Genomic DNA, 25657 nt, shown 5'->3' on the forward strand with positions numbered 1-25657 from the left:
TCTTGTCTCTGACGTGCTGTAGAGTTTTGTACAAGTTTCGGTTTATCGGACGGTTCGGACAGTGTGCTGAGGTGCATTCCGATCGGTTGGACGTTCGGTGAGGGATTTCGGAAGGTAAGATGCGGTTCGTTGATGAGACTCTTTTGGATCGGTGGCAAAGCATAGTTAGCAGTTTGCCATTTGACCAATTCGAACACTTTTCCTTTTCGAAGAAGTTCATCTATGGTTGAAGTCGGTTGGAAGGCCAGGGCGGTTTGCAGTTCTGGCAGTAAACGTCGTCGGATGATATTCACCTGTTCTTCCTCGGTCGGTCGCTTTACGGTCAGCTTCTGAAACAGATTTTGCATTCGAGTTACATACAACAAGAGTCGCTCATCGGTTCCTTGAGTGCGTTTCTTGATTTCCTCCAAAAGGATGTCCTCGTAGTCGGGAGGAAGGAAGGCCTCTCGGAGTTGTTCCTTGAAATCGGTCCAGTCGGTGAAGGTGCCTCTCCGGGGAATGTACCAGTCTCTTGCATCCCTACGTAACAGCTCGTATATTGACTCGAACAACTGCTCGTGGCTCACCTTTCCAGCCTCGGCAAGATACTCAGCCTCCTCCAGGAATGAGGTCACACTGGTTGACCCATCGAACGTCAGGTTCCATTTCCACACAGGAACGGTAGGAACGATGGAATGATCGGTGGTTTTCGGCGGTTTCATCGGCGGGTATTCGGTCGTCAGTTCGGCTTCCTTGGTCGTCGGTACGTCGCTTCTTACGTCTCTCACCCCAGCGGTATCGGTAGGAGATGAGGCAAATGAAACTCTCCTGGTTGATTCGGCAAACTCCCTCGCTAATCGCCTTGACTCAGGGGATGTTATTAGCGGTCTGTTTTCCTCACTGGTTCGGTCGGTTGGCAGTGCTTGTTCAACGGTAAATGGGAGGATGTCGGCGGGCGGTCGGTGGTATGAAGGCTGTTTCTGCAAAAAAGTACGTTCAATTTGTTCGGTTATTAATCTGCAAACTTCTTGTCGGTTTTGCTGCAGCCGGTCATCATGAGTGGTCGGTCGGGATATGTCACAATCTTCTCCCAAGTTCAACAAGTCTGCTTCTCCAACGGTGGTTGAGCACGGAATCAGACCTGGACCAAGTCTAGATGCGCAGTCCGGTAATTCCTGGTCAATCAGCGACGGTGTGCCGGCTGACAGGTTCTCTGGAATACCACCTAACCAGTGAGTATTCTCCAGCAATCTCATAGCCATCTTCAGAGAGTGCTCCAGCTCGGTTTTCTTGTGAAGCAGACTGACAGCTTCCGGAGATAGACTTCTCAGTCGGCCTTGAACGTGCAGTAGCCGGCTCCTAATGCGCTGCAACTCATTGTCTCTATTATTAAAATCGAACTCACATATCTCTCCCATCAAGTCGAACAACTTGGCACCACAAACACCAATTTCCTGTGCCTGGTCAATTTCATCTCTTGGAATGAACGGTATGTCGGAATGGATGACCCTTCTCAGTTGAGCTCTTTTCTCCTGAACGGTGTGTCCCACGGTGCAGCCTCTTGCCTCTAACTCCCACGTAAGTTCGTCGCTTTTCAGTCGGTTGACATCCATTTTTACGGCACCAAAAACTCGGAAGAAATATTTACAACATGCACCCTATGGACATATGCCAGAAACAAAGAACGGTCACCAATCTGCCAGTGAAGAGTATTTAAAGAAAACGGTACGGTTACGGTAACAGGAACTACTCACAGAACAGCAGAAGTCCCTGCTCGGGCGCCAGATGTGATAGACTTTTCGTACTCTGGCAGCTCCTTACGGTTGCTCGGGCGCCAGTGGGGCAATCAGTCAAACCCCACGTCTCTCACAGAATCCCCAAAGAATTGGAGAGCCCGGGTAGACTTGAGTATCAGTGGAGAAGGGTATCGATGAAGACTAGGGCGGTAGCGTCTTCTAAGTGTCTGCTTTTCAACGTTCTTTAGGCGTCAGAAAGAGTACTTACCTCTTCTAACTAAACTCTTAGATGAAACTGATTTAATAAATAGACTCTCACTGGCAAAATAATTGGCAACAAAAATAAATGTTCAACTATTTATTTCTATTAAAATAAACTGTACACAAAAGAAAATAGACAGGTACACTAAATCGTGGACGTCAACGGCTGTGTCTGGTCGGCGCAGGACGGCTGGCAAAATTTCACTTCAGGAAAATGGACGGTTTCGGAAATATACGGAAGTAAGTCAAGTCTTAACTAAACTAAGTGCAAAGAAACATGCACGGTTTCGGAAAAATATACAGAAGTAAGTCAAATCTCAATTAAACTAAGTGCAAAGAAACATGCACGGTTTCGGAAAAATATTTCAACTAAGGCAAGACACAATTGAATGAAAAGTACGAACGGTTTTAAAAATAATCAACCGGAATTCAGTCAGGTCAAAATTTAAAAACACCAGTTCACCGGGGTACGCCCTCTATCTCTGTCTCGGTGGTTTGTCTATGGTCCGGTGTCCTTCGGTCTCTCTCTCTCTCTCAGTGACCTCAAGCTGGCTGACTGTCAAACAGCGGCCACAGAGTCCGGCGGTGAGGGTATTTGACGGTTATGGAATCCCAACTCTATGCTCGGCGAATCTAACCTATAACTATAATTCAAACGGTTGGAAATCGGGATGAAACGGTCAAATATTCAGGAATCGGAAAAATCAGGGGGGCCCAACGTCCTCCTGGGACCCAAATGCCACCCTACGGTAACGGAAAGCTATATACAGCAGGAAATGGTTAGCTCACGGTTTTCAGCCAAGCACAAGTCTAGAGAGAATATTATTCCACAAAGGTGCAATGAAGCGGTTATAATTTCAAATATCACTTGCCTTAGAAATTCCTTTGTGTCTCGTAAGTACGGTTTTCACTTGACAATCACCTCACTCGTTCAACTCTCAACAACGATTCATACTGATCTTGACCTTCAGCGACGGAACTCGAAGAAGTAGGTACCCCGGAAAATTGTCCCCACCATGGGTAACTCAGTCCCCCATTGGATAAACTCAAATTGTTCGGTAAATCAACGGGCTCGGAAAGAGACAGAAACAGTTGAAGAGAAGGAAAAACGGAACAAGTTGGAAGACCTTTTTCGAGTCAGAAAAAGTACGGTTCAACGGAAAGAATTATAAAATATATGAATTCTGAAAACAAGATATATTCGGTCTCCGCTACAAATATGGGACTAGTCGGTGGAAAACAATGACATGAAATCAATCGGTAAATCCCCCCTATGATAATTTAACTGTTTTCTTCCGAAATACTTCGATTGTCAGGTCCTATTAAGAAAGTATCGGTAGAGAAATTTCCTTTTCGTGGCGGGGTAAAATCTGCCTCGTCACAAAAGCATAAATTCGTCCTATTCTCTTGTGACAAGTGTGCCATGCAAAGTGAAAATTGAATTCCTTAGAATGAATAATGCAGTTTTTCATGGCAATAACTGAATTTCTTCAAAGGATGTGAGAAATATAGATTTTGGTGCTTGAAAAAATCATGATATTCTGAGTACTGCGCTGAAAATATTGATACTTCATGAGTTGTTTGAAAGAGCTTTCCCAAGTGAATCAGCCCACGAAATTTGATCGAAATCGGACCTTGCAATCCAGATTTATGGCTATCACAAATTTAGGACAATGTTCATGAATCACAAAGTAATTGCCTTAGGATACAAAAAAGCAAGTTTTCTAAAAGGCCTGAATGACCTGCATTCACCATTAGGCTATGGCCAAGGACTCATGAAACACCCTGTACATATTATAATATATGGACTCGCTGGAAATATTTCATAGATATTTGACAAATATCCCATGTTATGTAGGAGGTACCAAGATTCATTAGTCAAGATTCACCTTGAGAAAAAACATCAATGCGTTTCGAACGTTTGAGTTTTGTGGAGTGAGTCGTTTCCAGACTCATTCGAGTTTTATCAAAGCGGTAAGGGTGGTACGCGTGGAATCCGGCGTCCTATTCTCTCCAATATCGAAACAAAGCGTTCAGTTTTACGGTATTTCAGTTCTATTGTGACACGTTATCGCGAAAACAATTTTCGGCGGCCTGCAATTATTGTCCAATTCGAAAAATAAACGGCAGAAAATTCATTTCAAAGTGGGAATTTTATCAGTTCACAAATATCAGTCGCGCGTTAACGTCCGTTAAAAAAATGTTGTCCTCATTGATTGGCCGGTGTAAACATTTTTGTTGGGTGTGCATACATGCAATGGGACGACAATTGAAAATTTGAATTTGTTTTTCTATTTTCCGACCCGAAATTAATTGGATCAGTTTGTTTCCTAAAACATGAAATATTATTCATGTCAGTAATGATTTCATTTTGAAACGAGTTGCTGAAGTATCAGCCATCATAATCTATTGAAAACTACCGATATTTTATATTAGGGCAAGGTGGGGTACAGTGGTAAAAAAAACAAACTCGAATTTTGTGACAAAAATATTGTTTGTATCAGTTAGTTTTCGGCATGGATATAAACTATAAAAAACTCTTTTCAAATGAAACTATTCAAATATAAACATTAGGTATTAGCAACTACTTAATTTGAATTATGTATCGTTTATTCACTGAAGGGGTGTTTCCATCTGCCCTCAAAATAGCTCTAATCGAACCCCTGCACAAGAAAGAGAATGCACAGGATGTCAATAATTTTCCTTCATTTAGTTCAATCAGCTCTTTTGCTAAGATATTTGAGGGACTTTCAGTCGGAAGGCTTTGTTCATTCAATTATAAGTTTGAAATATTCTCTGATAGAAAATATGGACACCTAAACAACAGAAGTACTACTACAGCAATGTTTGAATTAGTCCGTGATATCAATGAAGCTTTCGAGAATGCTGAAGCCCCTATTGGACTCTTCCTAGATTGGTCCAAGGCGTTTGACAGTATAAATAATGAACGCCTCTTGATGAAGCTCTTCCATCAGTGTCGAGTGAGATCTTGACGAGAGCAGACCTATTCATGCTGTAAAAGAGAAAGTTGAAGTGAAAGTGCCCACTTGCAAAGCTGCGGAATATTTGATTCCGTCTGTAAAGTTTGTGCAGGTTCTATATGTGTATGTGTTATAGGAGTTTTGATTCGTTGAAATCTTCGAAGTTGGTGTTCATCTGCCGGAGTCCAGGTCTTGACAGTTGGTTTTGCAGAAAACATCAGGTGAGCTTATTTTTCTCATAGCGTAGAAAATTTTTGATGAGTCGATTTGTTTTTATGCATGAGATATATTTTTCTTTTTTGTCTTGAAAAATTCTATTTCAAATTGCTTTGAGTAGTATGGTAGTTGTTAATTAGATTTTGAAATGTCTGACCATTCGGACTGCGATTTCGTAATGGAAAAAGACGCGTTAGAAATCGCTAATGTCGTGTCAGAACACGATATTTTGAGAGAGGAGAACGCAAGTTTAAAAGCGAGGGTGAATAAGCTAGATAGATGCGTATCTAGCTTAGTGGCTGAGATTAAAAATCTCAGGGAGAGGCTCGAGATGCAGAAGGGAAATAAGGAAAGTCCTTACTTCAAAGCACTCAAAAATGACGTGTCCAGAAATGTTCGGAAAGAGACCTTACCGGTTCAAAAGCAGAAGATTGAGGTGGTCAAAACTCCACAAAACAAACTTTCCCCACCCGCCAAAAGAATGGGGAAAGACAGCACTTCGTCAAATGAAGAGCTCGATAAGAAGAGGGTCGTGACACCCCCAGCCTCACAGAGGCTGGGCACTCCAGTGGGGGAGAAAAAAAAAGGGTCCCCCCAGTTACACTTAGAGGAACGTCAGAATGGACGTCAATTTCAAACGCGTTAATGCGAAACGGCATTAACTATAGCAGAGCGACAACTGTGAAGGACGGAATAAGGATCGTCCCACAAACCCCACAAGATCACCGGAGGATGACTGATTTCCTCCAAAAAATCAACAGAGAGTTTAGACTCTCCAACGAGAGGAGGAGAAGAAAATTTACGCGGTAGTGAGATACCTACCGATAGATGCAGATATTCCTACGATCCTTGAGGACCTAAAGGATCAAGGAATCGTTGATGCCGAGGTCATAAGGATGACCTCGAACATTGCTAAGAAGCCAATGCCCTTACTACTGGTGATAACCCAGAATAAGGGCATCTTCGAAATCAAGAGGCAGTACAACATGAATTGTGTTGTCGAACCATAGCCTGGACAGTGCTATCGTTGTCAACGGTATGGACATGCCCAGAGCAAATGCACATTCCCATGGAGGTGCGTGAAATGCTTCGGTAATCACAGCTTCAAGGAGTGTACGCTCATCAGGGAGAATGACGAACGTAATGCTTCTTGCGTCCTTTGTGGAAAACAAGGTCATCCAGCCAGCTACAAGGGATGTAGCGAATGGAAATTGATCACAAAAAAGAACAAGAGATCGCCAAGATCGAAACAAACCAGCTCGAGGCCAACGCAAAATACTCTGAAGCCAGCCCAAAACTCTTCGGAAGTGAAGATACCCCAGGAAACTGCAACCAAAGCAGCCAAAGAGACTAGGAAACCAGAGAAAAAGACGGAAAAGGCAAAAACAGTCAAAAAAGCCGAAACCAGGAAAGGAATTTTTGGAATCACTGAGGAACTGGATAAGTTCACGAAAAAGCTCCTGAGCACGATGATGCAGAATCTGGAGAAAGAGATTGAGAAGAAGATGCAGCAAATTATTAAGAATATTTAATGGCTGATACGACGATAAAGAACAATCTCATAATCGTCTCTTGGAACGTCGAAGGATTGAGAGCCCGCAGACCAGAATTCGAAGAACTGATTGAAGAGAAGAGACCGGATGTCATAGCTCTTCAAGAAACAAGACTTTACCCCAACGTTCGGATAGCATTTCCCAATTACGATATCTACAGGAATTACAGACCTAACAGCACAGGTGGCGTTGCTATACTGGCAAGAAGGAATATTGATCACCATTTCGACCAAATATTCGATGGTCAAGAAGTAGAAGCAATATAGATTATTGTGAATACCAATCGAGGACAAGTGAAGATTATTTCGACTTATAAATCACCGGATAAGGACATACAGGAAGAGGATCCAAAAATGCTACTAGAAGGAAGACACCCGAAAATCATTATTGATGATCTTAACTGCAAATCGCTGGAATGTAGGGTGGAAAATACCAACGGGAGAAGACTGAAGATTTATGCTGAAAAACTTAATGCAGTTGTGATAGGATCTGATATACCGACCTACATACCAAGAGTAAATGGACTACCCGATGTACTGGACATTGTCGTAATGAAAGACATCTCTGAAGAAATCAGCATTGATACAATAGAGGACGGAACATCAGACCACAATCCCATAGAATTCATAGTGGGACATGGCCCAAGAAACGAAGAACGGATAGCAATGTCAAAATCTTAGGTGGGACATGTAGCCAGACAAGAAGAGCCAAGAGGGACGCATAACACAATGGCGAAAACGGTATACAGAAGAGGAGTATCGGTAGACCCCCAAACGATGGATGGACGGTATAAAAACCATAGCTGGTGTTAACTGGTATTTAGAACCGAGAAACCGTGACACATGGAAGGAACTTGGGGAGGCCTATGTCCAGGAGTAGACGGCTAGTGGCTGATGAAGAAGAAGAAAAGACGCGTTTGACGGAATTTTCGTAGCACTTTCGTAGGCAAGGGAGGCTAAGCCTCCTCATGAAGCTTAGAGCTAAAAAACATTCATTTTGGGCATGTCCTTATTTTCTATATAAATTTTCCGAACACCTGAACTAGATATTCAGATAAAAATTAGTTTATTTTTCGGTCCTCCGCTCATAAAAATCCAGCATAACAATCATATAATCCACCGGCCGCGTACGGGTCCGCCGCGTCGAATGTGAATATTTCCTAGGACTGCCTATTCGGACGGAGGCTGTTGGGCCTGCTGCTTCCGTTGATAGTGTAACTCACGCATACGTTCTCTGGACTCACATACTAGCCGAACAAGAATTCAGCTGACTTACTGTACCATATTCGCCCGTAAAATGTACCAGAGGAGGCACAGCTCCCCTGTTCTCCATCGATTCTTTCGTGCCGTCTTCGACTATATTCGCATGATCTCCGGCGGTAGGGGCGTTGTCCGGCGGTAGTTGTTATGATTTCAATTTTCAATTTGAATGTAACGAGTTCGTGGAGAACTGGAAATTTGTGATATATTCTTGTTAAGATAGGTTGTTCTGTTAGGGCGTTAGGGGTAAGTACTGATACGGATCAAAAAATAAAATGGAATTGAATATTGAGAATTAACTGTACACGTTGTTAAAACCTTTACAAGACCTCCACCAAATTTAATTACACTAAAGTCTATCGAAAATCGTCAGAATAAAGGTTTCAGTGTTGTTTGGTACGATACATGTGACTGGTTAACTGGATCGATCAAACGGGAAAAATTATTCTGCTGGCCATATTTACTATTTTCTCATCAAACAGAATATACTTCATGGTTCAAAACGGGGTTTTCAGATTCGAAAAATATACCGCGTTCTGTCGAAAGGCATAACAAGTCAAAGGAGCATATAGCATCCCCTTGCATTGAAAATTAGTCTTAGAACTGGCAACTTTTCATTATATTTAAGAAGTATACTTTATTGACTGATAAGAGTTTGTTCCAACACTCCTCGAAAACTATTAGCCTCCTCAGCTCTCATGACCACGAGCCGCCACTGGCACTTCTTCTACATATTCCAAATTCCATTTTCCGAACCAACTAAATTAATGATGTCATGAAAGGCGCATCATTCATGCCAACTATTTTCACCTAGGAATCGGCACAAAAGCGCGATATTTCTAGGAATTTAAGTTTCCTACACTGTGCTACGTTGCCGATGTACTTATTCCGATTATGCTTGTGCGTATTCATTTCATTCGTGATAATAAGTTTTGGTTGTTTTCGATTTAATTCCCACTTCTTATACTCCTAGTTTCCGCAATCAGTTCTTTTCAGGACTACCAAATTTTCGTATTGTAAAATTGTATTTCTATTCCGAAGAAAACATGTCTAAAGCTTTGTCAAATCAATCTCGAAATGTGATAATGGGGTAAGAGCTGGGCCAATTGCCGCGACACGAGGCCTTAAATCATATTCTCTCTCTCATGAGTTTGCTCAAGCTGAATTTGAAGCAGGCGAGCGGTTGCAAACCGTTGTCTCAACGAAGAAACTCTCAAGTAACGTTCTTGAATGGCAGTTGCTACCCGTGGTCTACCCTGTCCTGGTCTTCGGACATTCATACCTGTCTCCCTGAATCGCTGCAACATTCTGGACACACTTGTATGGGAAACTCCAAACCTTTCTGCAATTCTTGTGTATGTCCACCCTTCTTCTCGCAAAACTACCGCTTGGGCACATTCCTCTTGGGTGTTTCGCGGTGCGTAGCGATCGAGTGTAGAAAATCAAACGAAAGAAAAACTATTGATCACTAGAATTGATCGAGAATAACTGATTTTAGAATGGAGCCAATACATTCAAAATCTGATAATATCATCTTTTTTTATTCCTGCTGGGAAAAACATCTGTATTGAAGAAAACCGTTGAAAGTGGATAACATATGCATGCATATACAGGGTTGGGATAAAGTTTGGCACCAAATTAATATCTTCAAAACAAAACGGGCGATATTTTTGAAATTTGGCAGCTGAGTGTAATGTACCACAATGCATCTGATGAGCATATTTTCATTAATGAGATACTTCTGGTTCAACCGGAAATGACAAAACTTTTTTTTTATTTAAATGGGACACCCTGTATATTTCTGCAGATTCTGAAAGTGCGCCTTGTTTCGGATCTGTCCATATCAGGTTCCATGTAAAAATTATCTGTAAAAAGAAGAAATTCAGTCTGTTTGTACCTTTGAGAAAAAATCCATTCAAATAAATAAATCGTTGTTATTTGTATCAATAGTGAGAAATAAAACGAATTACTTTGTATTAGATAACTCTTTCTGCTTTTCATGACGTATTTTTTATGAAAATCTATAAAATTACCGTCCGTTCCGTTTTAAATATATTAATTTGGTGCCAAACTTTATCCCAACCCTGTATATATCGGATTATCTACGGCTCTCGCCGCCTCTCCGTTCCCAGTTTCCAATTCCTTCTGTCTAAACACATATCTCCCTCCAAGTTTCTTGCTTCCATGGCTTCTTCGACGTCATCTCTCCAGCTTCGTCTTGGTCTTCCTCTCTTTCGTCTTTCTGGAGGTATCCGCTCAAATATTTTCCTCGGCCATCTGGTATCTCCCATTCTCTTCGTATGTCCGAACCACGTCAGCTGTTTTCTATCTACGTCGTCAATGATATTCCTCTCGACGTGCATCTGCCTCCTGATCTCCACGTTCCTTATTCTCTCTAGTCTCGATCTTCCACAACTCCTTCTTAGAAAGTCCATCTCTGTGGCCAGTAGCTTCTTTTTGTTGGACATACTTAAATCCCAGATTTCCGCGCCATACAACATAATACTCTGAACTATTGATTCGTAGATACGCATTTTTGTTTTCTTTTTGATACTTTTTTCCCAAAGTATGGATGTGCTCTTATGGTTTTGCGTCCCTTTGTGATTCTGTACTGAATTTCATCTCTACTACTTCCTTCTTTATCAAAGATAACTCCCAGGTATTTAGCTTTGTTGACGTTTTTTATTGATCCGTTTTCCAGAGGTAAGCTGTTGTTGTCATCGCTAGCCACGGTTAAATATTCACACTTATTAAGGTTCATCGTGAGACCCGCAGCAGTATACTCCTCATTCAGTTTTTTGACCATATAACTCAAAACTTGCTGATCTTCTGCAATTACGATCTGGTCGTCTGCAAAGTACAGGGTATACGGTATACAGCATATCGTCTCCTACTCTTAGTCCCATATTCTTGCACTTACGTGTCCAGCCTTTCAGCGATTCGTATAAATACATTTTGAATAACGTAGGGGATAAACAGCACCCTTGTCTAAGTCCACTTGTCGTGTGGAATGATTCTGTTAGTTTCATGCCGATTTTGACAGAAGCATATATGCATATGCATGCATAATTCTGATGAAAATAATTAAATAATTATCATTGAGAACACCTTCAGTTGTAGAATAAATTTGAGATTTCCATAATGTGCGTTAATTTTTTTGCGCAGTATATATCTCGTATTAATTTAAGGCCGAAGCCTGCCTGAAGATGATCCCATTTTTGAAGGGATCGGAAGTTCGAAAATTATAATTAAATTGGATACGACACGTAGAAGTTCTTCTTTTGTTTATTCATAACTTATTTCTTACAGCTAGTTGCTGCTGCCCCGTAAAAGAAAACAACGTAGAAAATCAGTTGTTGACATTGATATCTTCGAACAAACCGCTGCGCTATACGAAATGTGATATATGATATGTACAAAAACATTCATTCAAACCCTTTGATGCTTCTTATTCTATAAATTTGCATTTATTTCAGAGGAGAATATCTCTGTGTCTTTATTGAAAATGCTTGTCGTACATCTTTGTGGAAGATATTGATATTGAACAATATTGGTTTAAAATTTCCTAAAGATGATTCACGAAGAGGTTTTATGAAACTGCCTTCAATAGCTCTGAAAAGAAGGAACTTTTTGAAAGCCTACGTTTACAATAAAAATGAAGTATAATTTCTTCTTCACCTGGTTCGCCGCCTGTTGAGCTGATCCTACTCTAAGTGTTAATCGGTAATAGTGTCCGTTCATTTTTTTATTCATTACCAGGAATTATTGTTTTATCCATACCTCCCATATGCACTGTATTTTTGAAATTAACTCTAGTTATTTAAGCAGTAAAATTCTTCAATTTTACAATGTTAACTGTTTTTATCCACCAATTTTTCAAAAACGTAAGTTTTACTTCGACATTTTTTTTATTTTTTTTTTGCGCTTCTTCTTCGGATGGAATGAAATATTCTGTAGTGGCTGAAGATAGACTCTTATGAGGCAGAATATGTACTCTTATGGGGCCGAAATATGTTTTATATTGACATCTTAAATGAATAAGTAATGGGGAGTAAGACTTTAGTGGATTTAGTGGATTATGTGAGAAAAATTAAGGTTTGCGACAGTTTGTGTACTTGGATAAAATATGTATTTTTAAAGATGGTACTCTCGGTCGATTCTGGCAAGACTCAAGTACAAAAAGGGTCAAGAAACTAAAGTTGGTGGACAAAGGTCAATTAACCTTATATGAAAGGTTTACCTAAGAATATGATGAATGTATTTGTCTTTTAGGTTAACAATTGTAAGTACGTCATGTGGGAAATTCTGTTCGTATGGGAATCGAGGTGTTCAATAATCTTGATATCTTAGAAGAAGTTATTTCTTAATGTCATTTTTCTTCATGCTGGCAATGCTCATGGATGCTGACGTGAAAGTTATTGACATTTTGATCAGTCACTTAATCAATGAAATTCCTTCAACAATCTCCTAATAATAAAAGAAGAGAAGAAAACACTTAACAAAGTTTCACAATTTTTAATTGAAGTATTTGTTGACAAACTGTAGTTTTATATAGAACTACTCTAAAAAATGTTGACGGTAGACAAAGGTTTCCGGCTTTCAGCCCGTATCAATACGATGAAATCGAGGATGAAATATTCCAAAAATGAACAACACTTTGTGGCGAACCCAAATCAAAAATCAACGGAATCAACAAACAGATGCAAGCCGAACATTTAGTGTTATTCTTCCTTGCACTTTTTCATCGAAATGATGAGGGCCAAAAGCCTGGTTGATATTTTTTTAGAGGGCTATGCATTGAACTCCGAAAGACCTTTTAGGTCTTTTAGAGTTTAATCGGGCTACCTCCGTTAACTTTCTTCAATGTGTTCCAAAGTGTTCTCTCGTTATCCTTCCTTCATGCAAGGTTCATTTTCATCAAACTTTCGAAATAAAATCTAAAAATTCTCAATCCACTTAAACTAATGTCAGCAGTAGAACCTAGGATGATTTTGACAGTCTGGCAACAATGTTGTACTTCTGATTGATGACGTAAGTTCATTGCTAAGATTAACCAAGCATACCTCCGAATCATTCGATCGCATAAACCAATTCTTCAGGCTACAAAAAACTTTGACGTCCCAATTTGTTCGCTGTTTTGATTGCTCAAAAACGTATTGGTTTAAGCTCATGTGTGAGAGCTTGCATTATCATGGTGGGGAATAATTCGTGTTCTGTTATTACTCTCCCTGATTTTTCACTAAACTGTTTATCTTCACCTTAATTTGAAACTCAAATAGTCTCCGTATATTGGTATATTGACCTGCACACAATACCGTGAAATGGCGAGATTTTTCTCAAGATTGTAAACACGAAGACAAAACGTATCTCCTCTAGGTATATCATCAAAATAACAAATTGAATTGGATTCCACTTAAGAGTTCGCTAAACGGAAAAGAGGAATTCCACTCTGCTTCAATTGAACCTGCGCAAACATAGCTCGACAAGAATGTGGAACAAACCCTCGTACAAACCGAATGAAAATAGGGTAAACTTAAAGGATGCATCAGAAATATTGCCCAGACGGGTGTGTTCGTACCTTGCAGAATTGAAATGTATTGTTATGGATATTGCTCGGGATATTGCTTCCGAACGTCCTCGGTTGCGAATATGCCGCAAGAATATGTGTGATGTGCTAACTTGTGCAGAACTGCATGTACTAAAATAGATAAACGATATGATTCATAGAAAAACAACCGATCTACGTTATTTTCCATCGCCAATTCCATAACTATTATGGATATACACAGGGTATATCACGATCGATCGGACATTTACGAATTACAGGACTATTTGGTGTCGTCAACTATTCATTCGGCTTTATCCATACAGAATATTTTCAGCACTGTGGCGTGCTGCTTATCTATATTAAAAAGTACCTATTAGTTGGGGAGCCGACCCTGCTATATCTGGATTTACTCGAGCGTCGTGGAGACCTAGTGGATTTTAAAGATTAGATGGTAGAAAGAAAAAAACGTTCTATGATGTATGCACTTTCAGCGGTGGGGAAAGCGTCTGCAGGGCCTTAAAGAGGTAAAAAAAATCGTCAGGTGTACATACTCGAGCGTGTCAGATTAAGATATTGTATATGCTCTACGTGTCTCTGACCATGAATTCATGCTTATCTGACAGTTCGCGCGGTGGGACTGGAGTTGAAAATGGTAAAAAAAAAATTTGGACGTGACGCAAGGTCACAGCGGTCCTTTGAACATGAAAAAAAAATCGTTACTTGTACATACTCGAGCGTGTCAGATTTCCATACAGATGGTTAATCTGGGTGTTGTAGACGTGTTGACCCATTAATCTGACAATAATCAGGGGGGGTTTTTTTGATCTGACACTTTGAAGATGATAAAAATCCCTTTTTTTCGAATATTTCCCTCCCTGTACCTCTAATCGTTTTTGTATTCATTATGAAAGTTGTAGATAATAAAATTCTACACAACTTTTGTCTGAAGCAATTTTACATACTCTTAACCTTTCTCGAGTTAGAGGGCGATAAGGGCGAAAAGCTTAGCCACACATGCGAAAGGCCAAGGTAAATGTAGAATCCCAGTTTAATCTACAATTGTCAAAATGACAAGGTATTTTTATGATGACAATTAGTCACGAAAATTTTAGTGTTGTCTGTGACTGAACCTTAGAATGTACTATTTTCCAACGAGTGAATTTTCGCTTCAGCATGTATCGCTTAATACCTCGCATTAATCGCCATATATCTCAAAAACGTTTGAACGTGAAAAAAATTGCTTGGGACAAAATTTGTAGAAAATATTATGCTCTACAACTTTTATAATGAATGCGAAAAAGATTTGAAGCCCAGGGAGGGAGATAATTCAAAAAAACTTGATTTTGTGACCTTTATGGCCAATTTTTTATTGTTTCGGCTTGCTAAAACTGTCAGATTATATTTTTTCCGTTAAGCCCGTCTACAACAGCCGAGAATTCTCTGGAGAATTTCCTACAAAATTCTCGCAAGAAAGCGAGAGATTATTTTGTATGCAATTGAACAGAGAATTCTACCGAAAGTGCGTATGCAACGGTAAATAATTCACGGCGCATGAATTTTCGAGTAAATTCTCTAGATAATTCTCGGCTGTTGCAAACGGGCTTTAGTCTTGAATCATTAGCTTTAAAATAAGAAAAAACGCCACCGCGCTCGAGAATGTACACGTGACGTTTTTTTTGCAACTTTGGCGCCCTCCCACACATTTTCGACACGCTTAAATTGTCAGATTAAGAGAATATAAACGTTTCAACATGTAATTAACCACATATATCTTAATCTGACACGCTCGAGTATGTTCAATGATCGTTTTTTTTTTACTAATCTGACAGGCTGTCCTAGAAAATTCCCCCTATATACAGGTCTAATATTTGGTAGAGGTACTCTACAGGGTCCAAGGTATGTCCCCTTATATTAATCTGACACGCTCGAGTAAATCCCGAATTTCCCCCTTCGGCTCCCCAACTATATGTTTATTATTCCAGGCACCGTTTGAGAGATATGCGAAAAAAACTTTTTTCGGTGCATTTTCTGAGCAGCACCCCAAAATTACAAAAACGTATTTTTTAATGGTACAGATCGTTTTTCCAACGTAAGGCCTATTTTTTCCAACCAATTTTTTCATTTGTCCACCCACTGAACTATAGAAATCAATCATAAAAAATTTTTGAAAGTATTGGCAGAACTAAATTTACAAGGGACTATTTTAAATATAACGGGAAAGATTAATGGCACTCTTAAATTGGAAATGAGTGCGGTGAACACTAATGAAAACTACGAAAAGTTAATCCTATAACAACAAAAAACCTCTAAAAATTACCTGAAAAAGCACATAAGTCTCGAGAATATTTTGTAAACAAATCCGTTTAGTATTGATGATGACTGGTGCGTTATGTTATGGCAAAAACAGAGCTAACCAACCAGAAATGAGACCACAATTGTCACCACTGTCTTTTTAGAGTCAAAGATTATAGAGAGAAAAGATAGGAAACGCTCTCATAGGCTCTAGTACTAAAAAGCGACTACATTTGTTTGCCACATTTGACAATGCGAAATTTGAATTTCAGAATCGACCCTTTTGAGACCAGAAAACGAACATCGTCGTCAGGATGTTAATCTTCATGTGAACATTGTGTGGAATCCATTGATATCAATGAAATACGCTGTTGGTTGTGCTATATTTTTATTTGCAATTTATAAAAAACTTACACAAATTTAAAATTATGAAGAAAAAATTTATTATATGGTAATAGGTAACATCATCATCATTTGTTTTACATTTTTACTAATGGTTCAAGATTGAATTTATGTGGCCGATACCTGAAGAAAATCTATAATTGAACTAAATACAGAATTATATAATTTTCACTAACATCATAATCATATAATTCTGTTTTTACTATATCTAAAAGAAGGAACAAAAAACATAATACCTGGAATCATTCAAGAATTGAAATTCGGTTCAAGCTTTCACCAAAAATTTTTCATATGATTGTTTGCATTCTTGTAATCTAGGTAACTCAAGTCATCGTCCCTTGACGACGAATTTTTTTTTAACGCACGTTAGTTCGTTGAATTTCTTTATCGCATGAATATACATATTTCAGTGTTGGGAACTAGTTGTCTAGGATCGCATTACGTCTAGGTCTCTCAATTTGAGAAAATGCGAAAACCGTGAAAAGCCTGTGTTATTAATATCAAAAATTTTCAACGAGTTACGTCGTTAGGGCGTTCGAATCAATCAATCATATCCATTTAATGTTATAAAATGAAACTTTTCTTTGTAATATACAATATTCACGTGGTGCACTACCTGGTCAATACAAGAACCTCTAAATTCCACTTATCCGTATGCAAACTTATTTAATTGCATGTTCATGCCACGTTACAAATAACGTAAACAAAGCATATGTCATTTCATTCTAGCATCTAAACCATTTCACTCGACCTCAACATTTTAAGCCGCCCGAATGGAATTATTAACCAGCCTCAACTGATTGATTAATTCTGTTTATGGTCCAAAACGCGGTCAATATCGAATTTATCAATAATTATGTACTGCCCCTTCGGGGAATGGAGTGAGAATTAGCAATTTATCGTAGATTCTGCATGATAATGGAGATTACACTGGAGAATATTGTGACTAAGCATGATAGAATCTGGTATATCTCTCTATTATACAAGGTGATTCATTGGTAAACGAGCGGAAGTGGAATAACCTATATTAAAAGGGTATATGTATCTCTCTTTGTTATCAAGATACACAGAGTTTTGTTGAATTTGTCAATATCTTTGAAAACCTATAACTTTTGAACCTCCCCATATATTTTGATGATGTTTGATACGTTAATTATCTTCAATAAATAGTTCATACTGACATAGGAACTCAACTTTTTTTCAGTTCTCACCTAGAAAAAATTGAGAAATAAGGTTCAAACCAAAAAAACAACCTGTATATCAAAATTCCTTGAATTTGATAAGATATTCGAAAAACGGATTAGTCAAATCTGAATATTCAGTCAACACAGACAGTGGCGGATTTACCATAGAGGCTAAGTAGGCTGCAGCCTAGGGCGGCAGATTTCAGGGGCGGCAAATTTTGGGACAATTTTGCTTACACTAATTATAGAAACTGAAATACTTATATTTCATAGATATTATAATATCTATCTACATCTGATTTTCCCTAATTATAAAAAAAATGACCAAGTAGTGCATCATTACTATTTTCCTGTCCAACTCTTATTTCGGCCGCTTTGGACTCTATACTGAAATTTCGTGAGGTTGAAAAATTTTGGTGTAACCAGATTCTGAATCGTTGGGATGTGTTTCTTCGGTTCCTACGAAAACACAATTCAAGAAATGTTTGTCCAGAAGTTCGTATCTATGGCTTTATTGCCACTATTTACAAGGTGAGCAAAATTCGTTGGTAGACAACGAATTTTGTTCGAGATCCCCTCAGTAGATGAGGGGATCTCGAGAACTATCAGAGCAAGAAGAAAACGGATGACACATTATCGAGCTCTTTTTTCATGACCAATAAAATTCTGAAAAGAGAACCGGCCTATCATTTCTAGATTTTGAGTTATAATCAAAAATGGGGATTTTGACGAATTCGAAAAGTTCTCATAGCTTTTTTGTGTTTGAAGTTATATATCTGAAACTTACTTTCTTAGTCACTTTTATACGTAGATTCTACTGACAGAATCTTTTTTTCCAATTCAAATATTACAAATTCAATTTAAAAAAACGAAAGTTCGCCTAATGTTTCGAAATGAAAAAATATTTGGTGCTCGTCAGTGGATTCTACGTAAAAAAGGGTCTGTAGAAGTTTCAAGTTTCAGATCTGTAACTTCAAAGACAAAAAAGTTATGAGAACTTTTCGAAATCGTAAAAATTTCATTTTTTGGTAATAACTCAAAATCGGTTTTCAACATTCCTTGTTTTTCTGAGCTCGAAAATGTGTCATCCGTTTTCTTTCAGCTGCCATAGTTCTCGAGTTTCCCTCGCAGTAGATAAAGAATTTTGCTCACCCTGTATACACCATCGACTTATTGTTCGGGTGAGAGAAGCTTTTTTTGCTTGAAAAAGGTGAAAAGTTAGGTTCCTAAGAACCACATTGAGCCAAGAAAAGCTGAACGCTTTGGCTCTTTCGTGTATAAAGTCATAACTAAACAAAATTTCGTCTTCTGTTTTCGTGAATTTTCCCAAAAAACTACAAGAGACCTTATTTATTAGGAATGGATCAAGCTATCCAAAATCAATCTTTTATTTTGAAATACGGATATGGAAAAAAGTTTCTTGCGGAACAATGTTTAGGGGTAGCTTTTTCTAGCACTTTCAATCATAGAGGAACAGCACGGAGATTTTCTACCCCGCATAAAATATCTGCTTGATTTCGTTCTTGTCGCAAGAAAAAAATTGAAAACTGCTTTTCGGGCTGTAACTAAGCAGGAGGACTCAGAAAAGAAAATTGCATATTAAAGGTCCACCCTATTTTCTGTCAAAGAATCACCCCCTTAATTTTTTTGCAACTATTCGTATGGACCATGTAACCATGTATATATGCTGTGCCATACTTAATGATAATAAATTTCTTCTTTTCGTTTGATATAGAATTTATCTATTCTATTTTGAACTGTGTGCCCAACAAAAATGATCAAGTTTACTGAATGTATATCACTGTGTGACTAATATCAATTAATATATCCATTACTTTACCTTATTAGAAGTCTAGGACTAAATTTTCTTTGATTCAGAAATAAACGTTCTATTTCTTGTGAAATCTCAACTTAATCGTTGCGTTGTAAAAATGATCTGGAAACTCGGATACATCGATTCCCTAGGTCACAATCATTATGAGTTGTTATTAGGACCAACGTGTACAAATCCCAAAGTTACATTTTTACTGACACAAAAATTGTCATTAATATTTTGAACTAAATAATTATGGTAAGGGCGGCAAAATTTGAATAGCCTACTGGCGGCAAATATGTAAATCCGCCACTGAACACAGAAAAAAAAAATCAAATTCAATTCGGTATTTAATTTTTTCAATTCAATTGAAATTTTCGGGTCACAAACCTGAAACACTACGATAGCAGAGATTTGTATTCGGAGAAATCAGAAACGATTTTAATTAGTTATATCACCACTGAAAACGATAACATCGAGAATAATAATGAAGAATGATAACGCCTAAATCGAGAATAATATTCATTAACTAGATTGAAAATACACAATAAAATGAGTCCTCAAAAACATAGGTAATATTGGTGATATTATATAAACACCATACTTTTACCCGTTAATGAGAAAAACGTAATTGAAAATTCCATTTCCTCAGAGGGAAATTTCTATTTTATTTATGGCCGTATGCACCGTTAGATTAAACGAAGCTTAAGCTCTAAAACGACGTTTAAGCATAGAATCTCTATGAAAAAAAAAAGATGTTTAAGGAATTAATCCCCTTTAATCAAACGGTGCATATGGCCATTAATTCCTAAATAGTATTCTTTCGAATGTAAGAAAAATGTTGCTATGTTGCTGAATGTGCATATTTCAAGTGAATTATTTTTGCTGTAACATTATAATTTTTTGTCGTTCATATTTAACACCCTGTATGTTTTTTCATGGCATATTTGGTCCTATCGCTATACATATATATATATATTTTGATCATTAGTGTCTCAATAGTTATAAATCACCATGTATATTATCATTGAATGCTAGCTGAAAATGTTTCCTCAAAAATAATGAGAATAACTATCCCTAGGAAATCGTCCATAAGTAGAAAATAATCTAATTTCACCAAATTATGGAAGGCCGACAGAGGGTTTCATTACAAACCGCAAGATCCCAACTCAGTTGAATCGTATTATGTATTATTTGTTTAGGCGACAGCTGCACGACTTTACGATCTATTTAGTTTTTCAGAGTGAACGCACAAGAGAATGGAACATTCATGAAACAAAACAAAGACCACCGTCTCGTGTTTTACATAGCCACGTCCTGAACGGTTTTACCAAGTGCGTACGTCTTGGATGTTTATTTCAGTAGAATGAAGAATTTCTGCTAAATGTCAATGAAATAACTTATTTTTCGTGCTTTCGAAATCTTGTATGGAAAAAAATAGCAAAAATTGATATGAATACGAAGACATGATTCAAAAGTTTTCAAATTAGGAAGCAGAACTAACAACGTTTTGGCATAAAAGTTGAAGATATTTTAAATTATCTTTTTTTCGAATTTACCTATAACTATTATATATCGATAAGCCACTGCTAACGGACCCAGTTCCATCAATTGAACTTGACTTTGCCACCTTTTACGTCATCAATGATGAGTGAAATTGAAGCGAATACGACTTATGCGAGTGAAAATGATGAATCTGAATCTGAATGTAAGAAAAGGGCAGCAGCATTCACCAATGCAATGACTTCTTGTCTTGAAATCAAGACAATTATTATCGTTTATTGCGAACAACATGCTTGTAACGAATTGAGAATATGGGACATATGCTCTGTGTTGCTGGATGGTACTCAGCAGCGCTTGCCAGTATTGAATAAGGGTCCATCAATTCCAAACGTTCTCCATCGGTGAAGAAGCTAGGTCGCTCTGGCGAGGTCAAATGATACCGGGCCTGAAGATTACTCTAACGTGACGTGGACCCACGTCATAATGCGCATGATTCAAAAATCTAACATGGCATTTTGCGCGGAAGCGTTCAAACTGGTCTGACGTGACGTGGGAATGCACGTCTAACAATCTGAACGCTACCGCGCAAAGTCCTTGGTTAGATTTTTGAGTCATGCGCATAATGACGTTGTCCCACGTCACGTCAGAGTAATCTGTAAACACCTTGAGTACTTACCTCTCATCACCTGACACAACATAGAGTATGAAGTACTGTACCGATTATCATATTAATTATCAATGAAAAATAACTGCCAACGTGACGCAACTAGTTTTTGAGTTTCTTTATTGGGAGAACAATTAGGGACACGACATATATTATATAGGGTGAGCTTTTGACGCGAACAAATATTTTAACAGTAGATTCTTGAGGTTGAAAAATCAATTTTTTCTCCGAATTGACTCGGTTTTAAAGATACAGGTTGTTGAAAAACCATAAAAAAATGTCATTTATAGTATTTATAGTTCTATTCGATGTTTTCTCAGCACAAGATATCACCTACGTCTTCCAGTTTTCTCAATATGACCATTACGTACCATAAAAATACCAACAATCCAAAGAACCCAACTTTTGAAACTAAGTTGGACGCTATCTAATATATTTGTAAAATGAAATATTCGTACGAATTGTATGAGTCAAAGACTCACCCTGTATATTCTGAATCAGGAAATATAAGGGACTGGAATAGGTACAAAAAATATAGGGTTTATATTTAAGAAGATGAAGTAGTAGTCTAAGATCCCACTGCAGAATTACTACGTTCATTACGTACAAAGACAAACACACATTTTCACATACGTTTATGGATAGGAGAATACACTGATAATACTGCAGCCTGTCAAAAGTGGCCGCAAGTAATTCTAATTAAATTAATGTTAATCAATATACCAAGAGAAATTTCGTTCACTCCATTTCGAAATAAAATATCATCATAACAATGCATGTAAAGAATACTAAAATCCATAGCTGCCGTTGCACACTCGGCCGCAACTATCTCGCAGCCAGGTGTAAGCAGGTAACATTTCGATGTATTTCTACGTTCATGACGTACACGGATGTTTTTGATGTATGGCTTCCTGTGAAAAAATAGCCGCAAGTTAGGTCTGCCATCTGTTAAAATAGCGAGATATCGGAAATAAAGTAAGAGAGAGTTAGACTCATTTCGCACCATCGGGTGTTATATTATATCTACTGATATTATGGGATCTTTCACACATGTTCCGGTTTAGTTAAGCACTGGAAAACAACCAGATTGCACTTTCGGCGGCGCTTATCGCCACGAGATTCGAGAGCTTGATGTGCCCACCGTACGGATGAAACCCGATGAATAATTTTTCATTCGGTTGTTTTCCGGTAAAAACCCGACGGTAAAAACCCGTGGTGTGAATCTTAGGGTTCTCAACAGTGCATCTGAATTATTCTTTTATTATAACCACGAATTGGAGCTCGTTATACATGCACAACGCTGTTGATATTATTCATGTAATCACCCTTCGTCGGGCGCTATACGAATATTGAGAGTTCGGGCGCAATGCATAATATAGATTCTAATAAGAATAAGGTCCAAATAAATTAATATCGAAACATAAGAAGAATTTTTTTAAAAGATGATAAGTCTCACCAAAGTTCATTCCAAAGATACTGGACGATTTATCATGTTCAACAAGATGTATGCGGCAAAAGAGAATGATGAAAAATTTATTAAAAAAATCAAAGGGTTTGTTTCAACCCACATTTTATAGTTTTGGAAGTCATTAAAACAAAATGTGCTACGGACGATTCTCGTCAATTCGATATTGCTCAATGCAACTAAGTGCCACTGTTTAAAGTTTAGTGCGGAGAATAAATGGTTGGCTTCTTATGGATGGTGCCCTGAAACCAACATGATTTCTGGGAAGTTCAACGATACAAGTAGAAAATGTATTATGTAATTGAGCTAACACATTTTCAGATGATGAAAAAACTCTGATTGCGACGACGATAGTGACAACTGCGATTGTGAAAGCAGCGAGGAATCGGACTCGGACTAGAAAATGTAATACACTGATATAAAATATAACTTGATTCAAGAGACTGATTTTGAAGAAACACGAAAAAAAATTCTTCAGATTTAATTACATTTGTACTTGATGAATAAATTACTTTTTATTATAAAATAAATCTCTTAGGCCCGGTACTTTCACCTTCGAATAAATTTTATTCAACGAATAATGACGTACCGACATTCGATCTATGACAAATAAACTCTTCTAATTAAGTTTCAATGACAGATTTATTCGATGAATAACACTATCTAAAAGTGAAAAGACTGCATTTTTACTAATCTTACGAATAAGACTTAATAAATGCGAATAAATTTATTTATTCGCACGTGAAAGTACGGGGCCTTAATACTTTAAGTTTTCTTCATAATATTCATTACGTAATTATAAATTTGTGAATTTTAAGTCGGCTGGCATCCACCATCCTCATCTAACAAGTGGCGTTGCGCGTCATCTCTTTCACTTTATTTCAGATATCTCGCTATTTTAACAGATGGCAGACCTAACTTGCGGCCATTTTTTCACAGGCAGCCATACATCATCCTGTTCGAAAAAAAATTAGCTTTAATTTGATATCAAAAACATCCACATTCTGTGTGACAACAACATCAGCGGAAGATCAGGTTGAATTAGAGAAACGAATAAGAACTTTATAGCGATCCATACGTTTTTTTTTGAAGGTCTATCTCAATAAAGACGTACTATATATTTTATTTCATCTCATCCTCGATCTCATCAGAATCAGTATATTCCACCATCAACTCATGCTTCATCATAGGCCAGGCAGTTCTCAATCTGTCAGCGGCTACATCTTCGTTTCCGGGCTCAATTCCGGACCAAGCCTGTGGATGTTGGGAACATCAATTGTTGCGAAGTCCCATTACTATTTCCACGTTTCGCCTATTTATGGAAAACTTCCTCATTAATCTGAACAGTGTAATTGAGAATGCCACCCGTAAAACGTCTAAATGTAATTAGATTTTTCCAGGGATTTTTCCGGTAACGCGGGCGCTCTTGGGAAATTTAATTTTCCTCGGTTCACGGCGAAACATGTGATTACGTTAATAAAGGATTATTACTCGTAGGGTCGCGACCGAATTTCCGCAGAAAACGAGTCCCCTTCAGGAAATAGATGGATTACTCGACGTATAAAGTATTACAACTGAACAGGGGGTTACATCTGCGTCATTCCGTAACTGGAAGAGCAATCAGAGTTGAAATTTGGATAGGTGAGTTATTTGTAGGTAATCCTACGTATCAGAAACACTCATTCAGAAGGACATCAGTTAATGATCACGTTTAAGACCCATGATCATTTCAATTAAACCTATCCCGCATGTGAAAGTCGAGTTTCTAAAATGGAGCTGCATATAGTAGCTTATCACATCATTCTACTGAGGTATAAATCCCATCATTATTTCACTTTTGTAACATGAACCATGAAAAATTTCAAACAAAAACACATCAACCAACTCGATTTTTTCAATAATCCTTTATAAACTTCTTTAATCTAAATTACCATAAAAAAATGTTTTCAAATTCTTTGCTCATTTCAATGTGAGGATTACTGATTGCTGGGTGTGTTGGACGGATAAACCAAACTTTCCACTGCGACCAAGCGATCTATTGTAGCACACAGGCAAGCTCGTAGAGCTAGATCTCTCACTCCAGTCCCATCCTGCCCAAAAAGGAGATGATGTTGGGGGGGGAGTGATTCTTGAGTTCTTCTAGGATCATCTTCGGAGAACCAAATACTCCATGTCCAACCCTGTCTGCCGCCGGGCAGTCACAGAGGATATGCTCAATCGTTTCTAAGCAGAGCGGGTCACTGACGATGCTGAGCTTTTTAAGATGGGCTCTGAGTCTACAATGTCCTGTGAAAGCCGCCATTATAGATCTCAGATTTGTTCTAGAAAATCCTAGCCAACGTCTGGTGTATGGGCTGGGAGGCACTGAAATAGCTATGGAAGCCTAACGCACTATTGCATGACCCTGTATAGCTAAATCCCTTGCGCTAACACAGTAACTCAAGCGCAAATTCACTGCGCCATAGCAATACCACAATGATCAAGAATGGGGAATTCACCTCAATTTGGGTTATCACTGCATATGCAAGTTTAAACTGAATAATTATGAGTTTAATTCATGATTTTTTCAAATTCACCGCGGAAACTATTCGAAATCATCCTTCAAATATGGGGTTTTAAAATTTAAATCGCTTTGTGCGGAGTTTACGATTTGGCAACAGCGCATACCAGACAATGAAAAGAACCATTGTTCTGATCTGACATTTCATTTATAAAATAACAGCTGTTGATCTACAGGCGCATACTTACTGGCGAGCTTCAACTGCAACCGGCCATAAAAATCCCATAGAATTTTACGACCT

The 25657-nt window shown here is 38.1% G+C and overlaps 2 protein-coding genes across 4 annotated transcripts in view; both read right to left on the bottom strand.

Moving 5' to 3' along the window:
* The window catches only part of LOC123314451 (protein-tyrosine sulfotransferase), a 445878-nt gene that overhangs the window by 316039 nt on the left and 104182 nt on the right, over positions 1-25657 (bottom strand). The gene's annotated exons all lie outside the window — the stretch shown is intronic.
* Positions 10088-10453, bottom strand: LOC123314065. Its single transcript, XM_044899178.1, has one exon. It carries the CDS (start codon positions 10451-10453, stop codon positions 10088-10090), a length of 366 nt encoding a protein of 121 aa, XP_044755113.1.

The sequence above is a fragment of the Coccinella septempunctata genome, chromosome 5 (assembly GCF_907165205.1).
Source record: "Coccinella septempunctata chromosome 5, icCocSept1.1, whole genome shotgun sequence".
NCBI classification, from domain to species: domain Eukaryota; kingdom Metazoa; phylum Arthropoda; class Insecta; order Coleoptera; family Coccinellidae; genus Coccinella; species Coccinella septempunctata.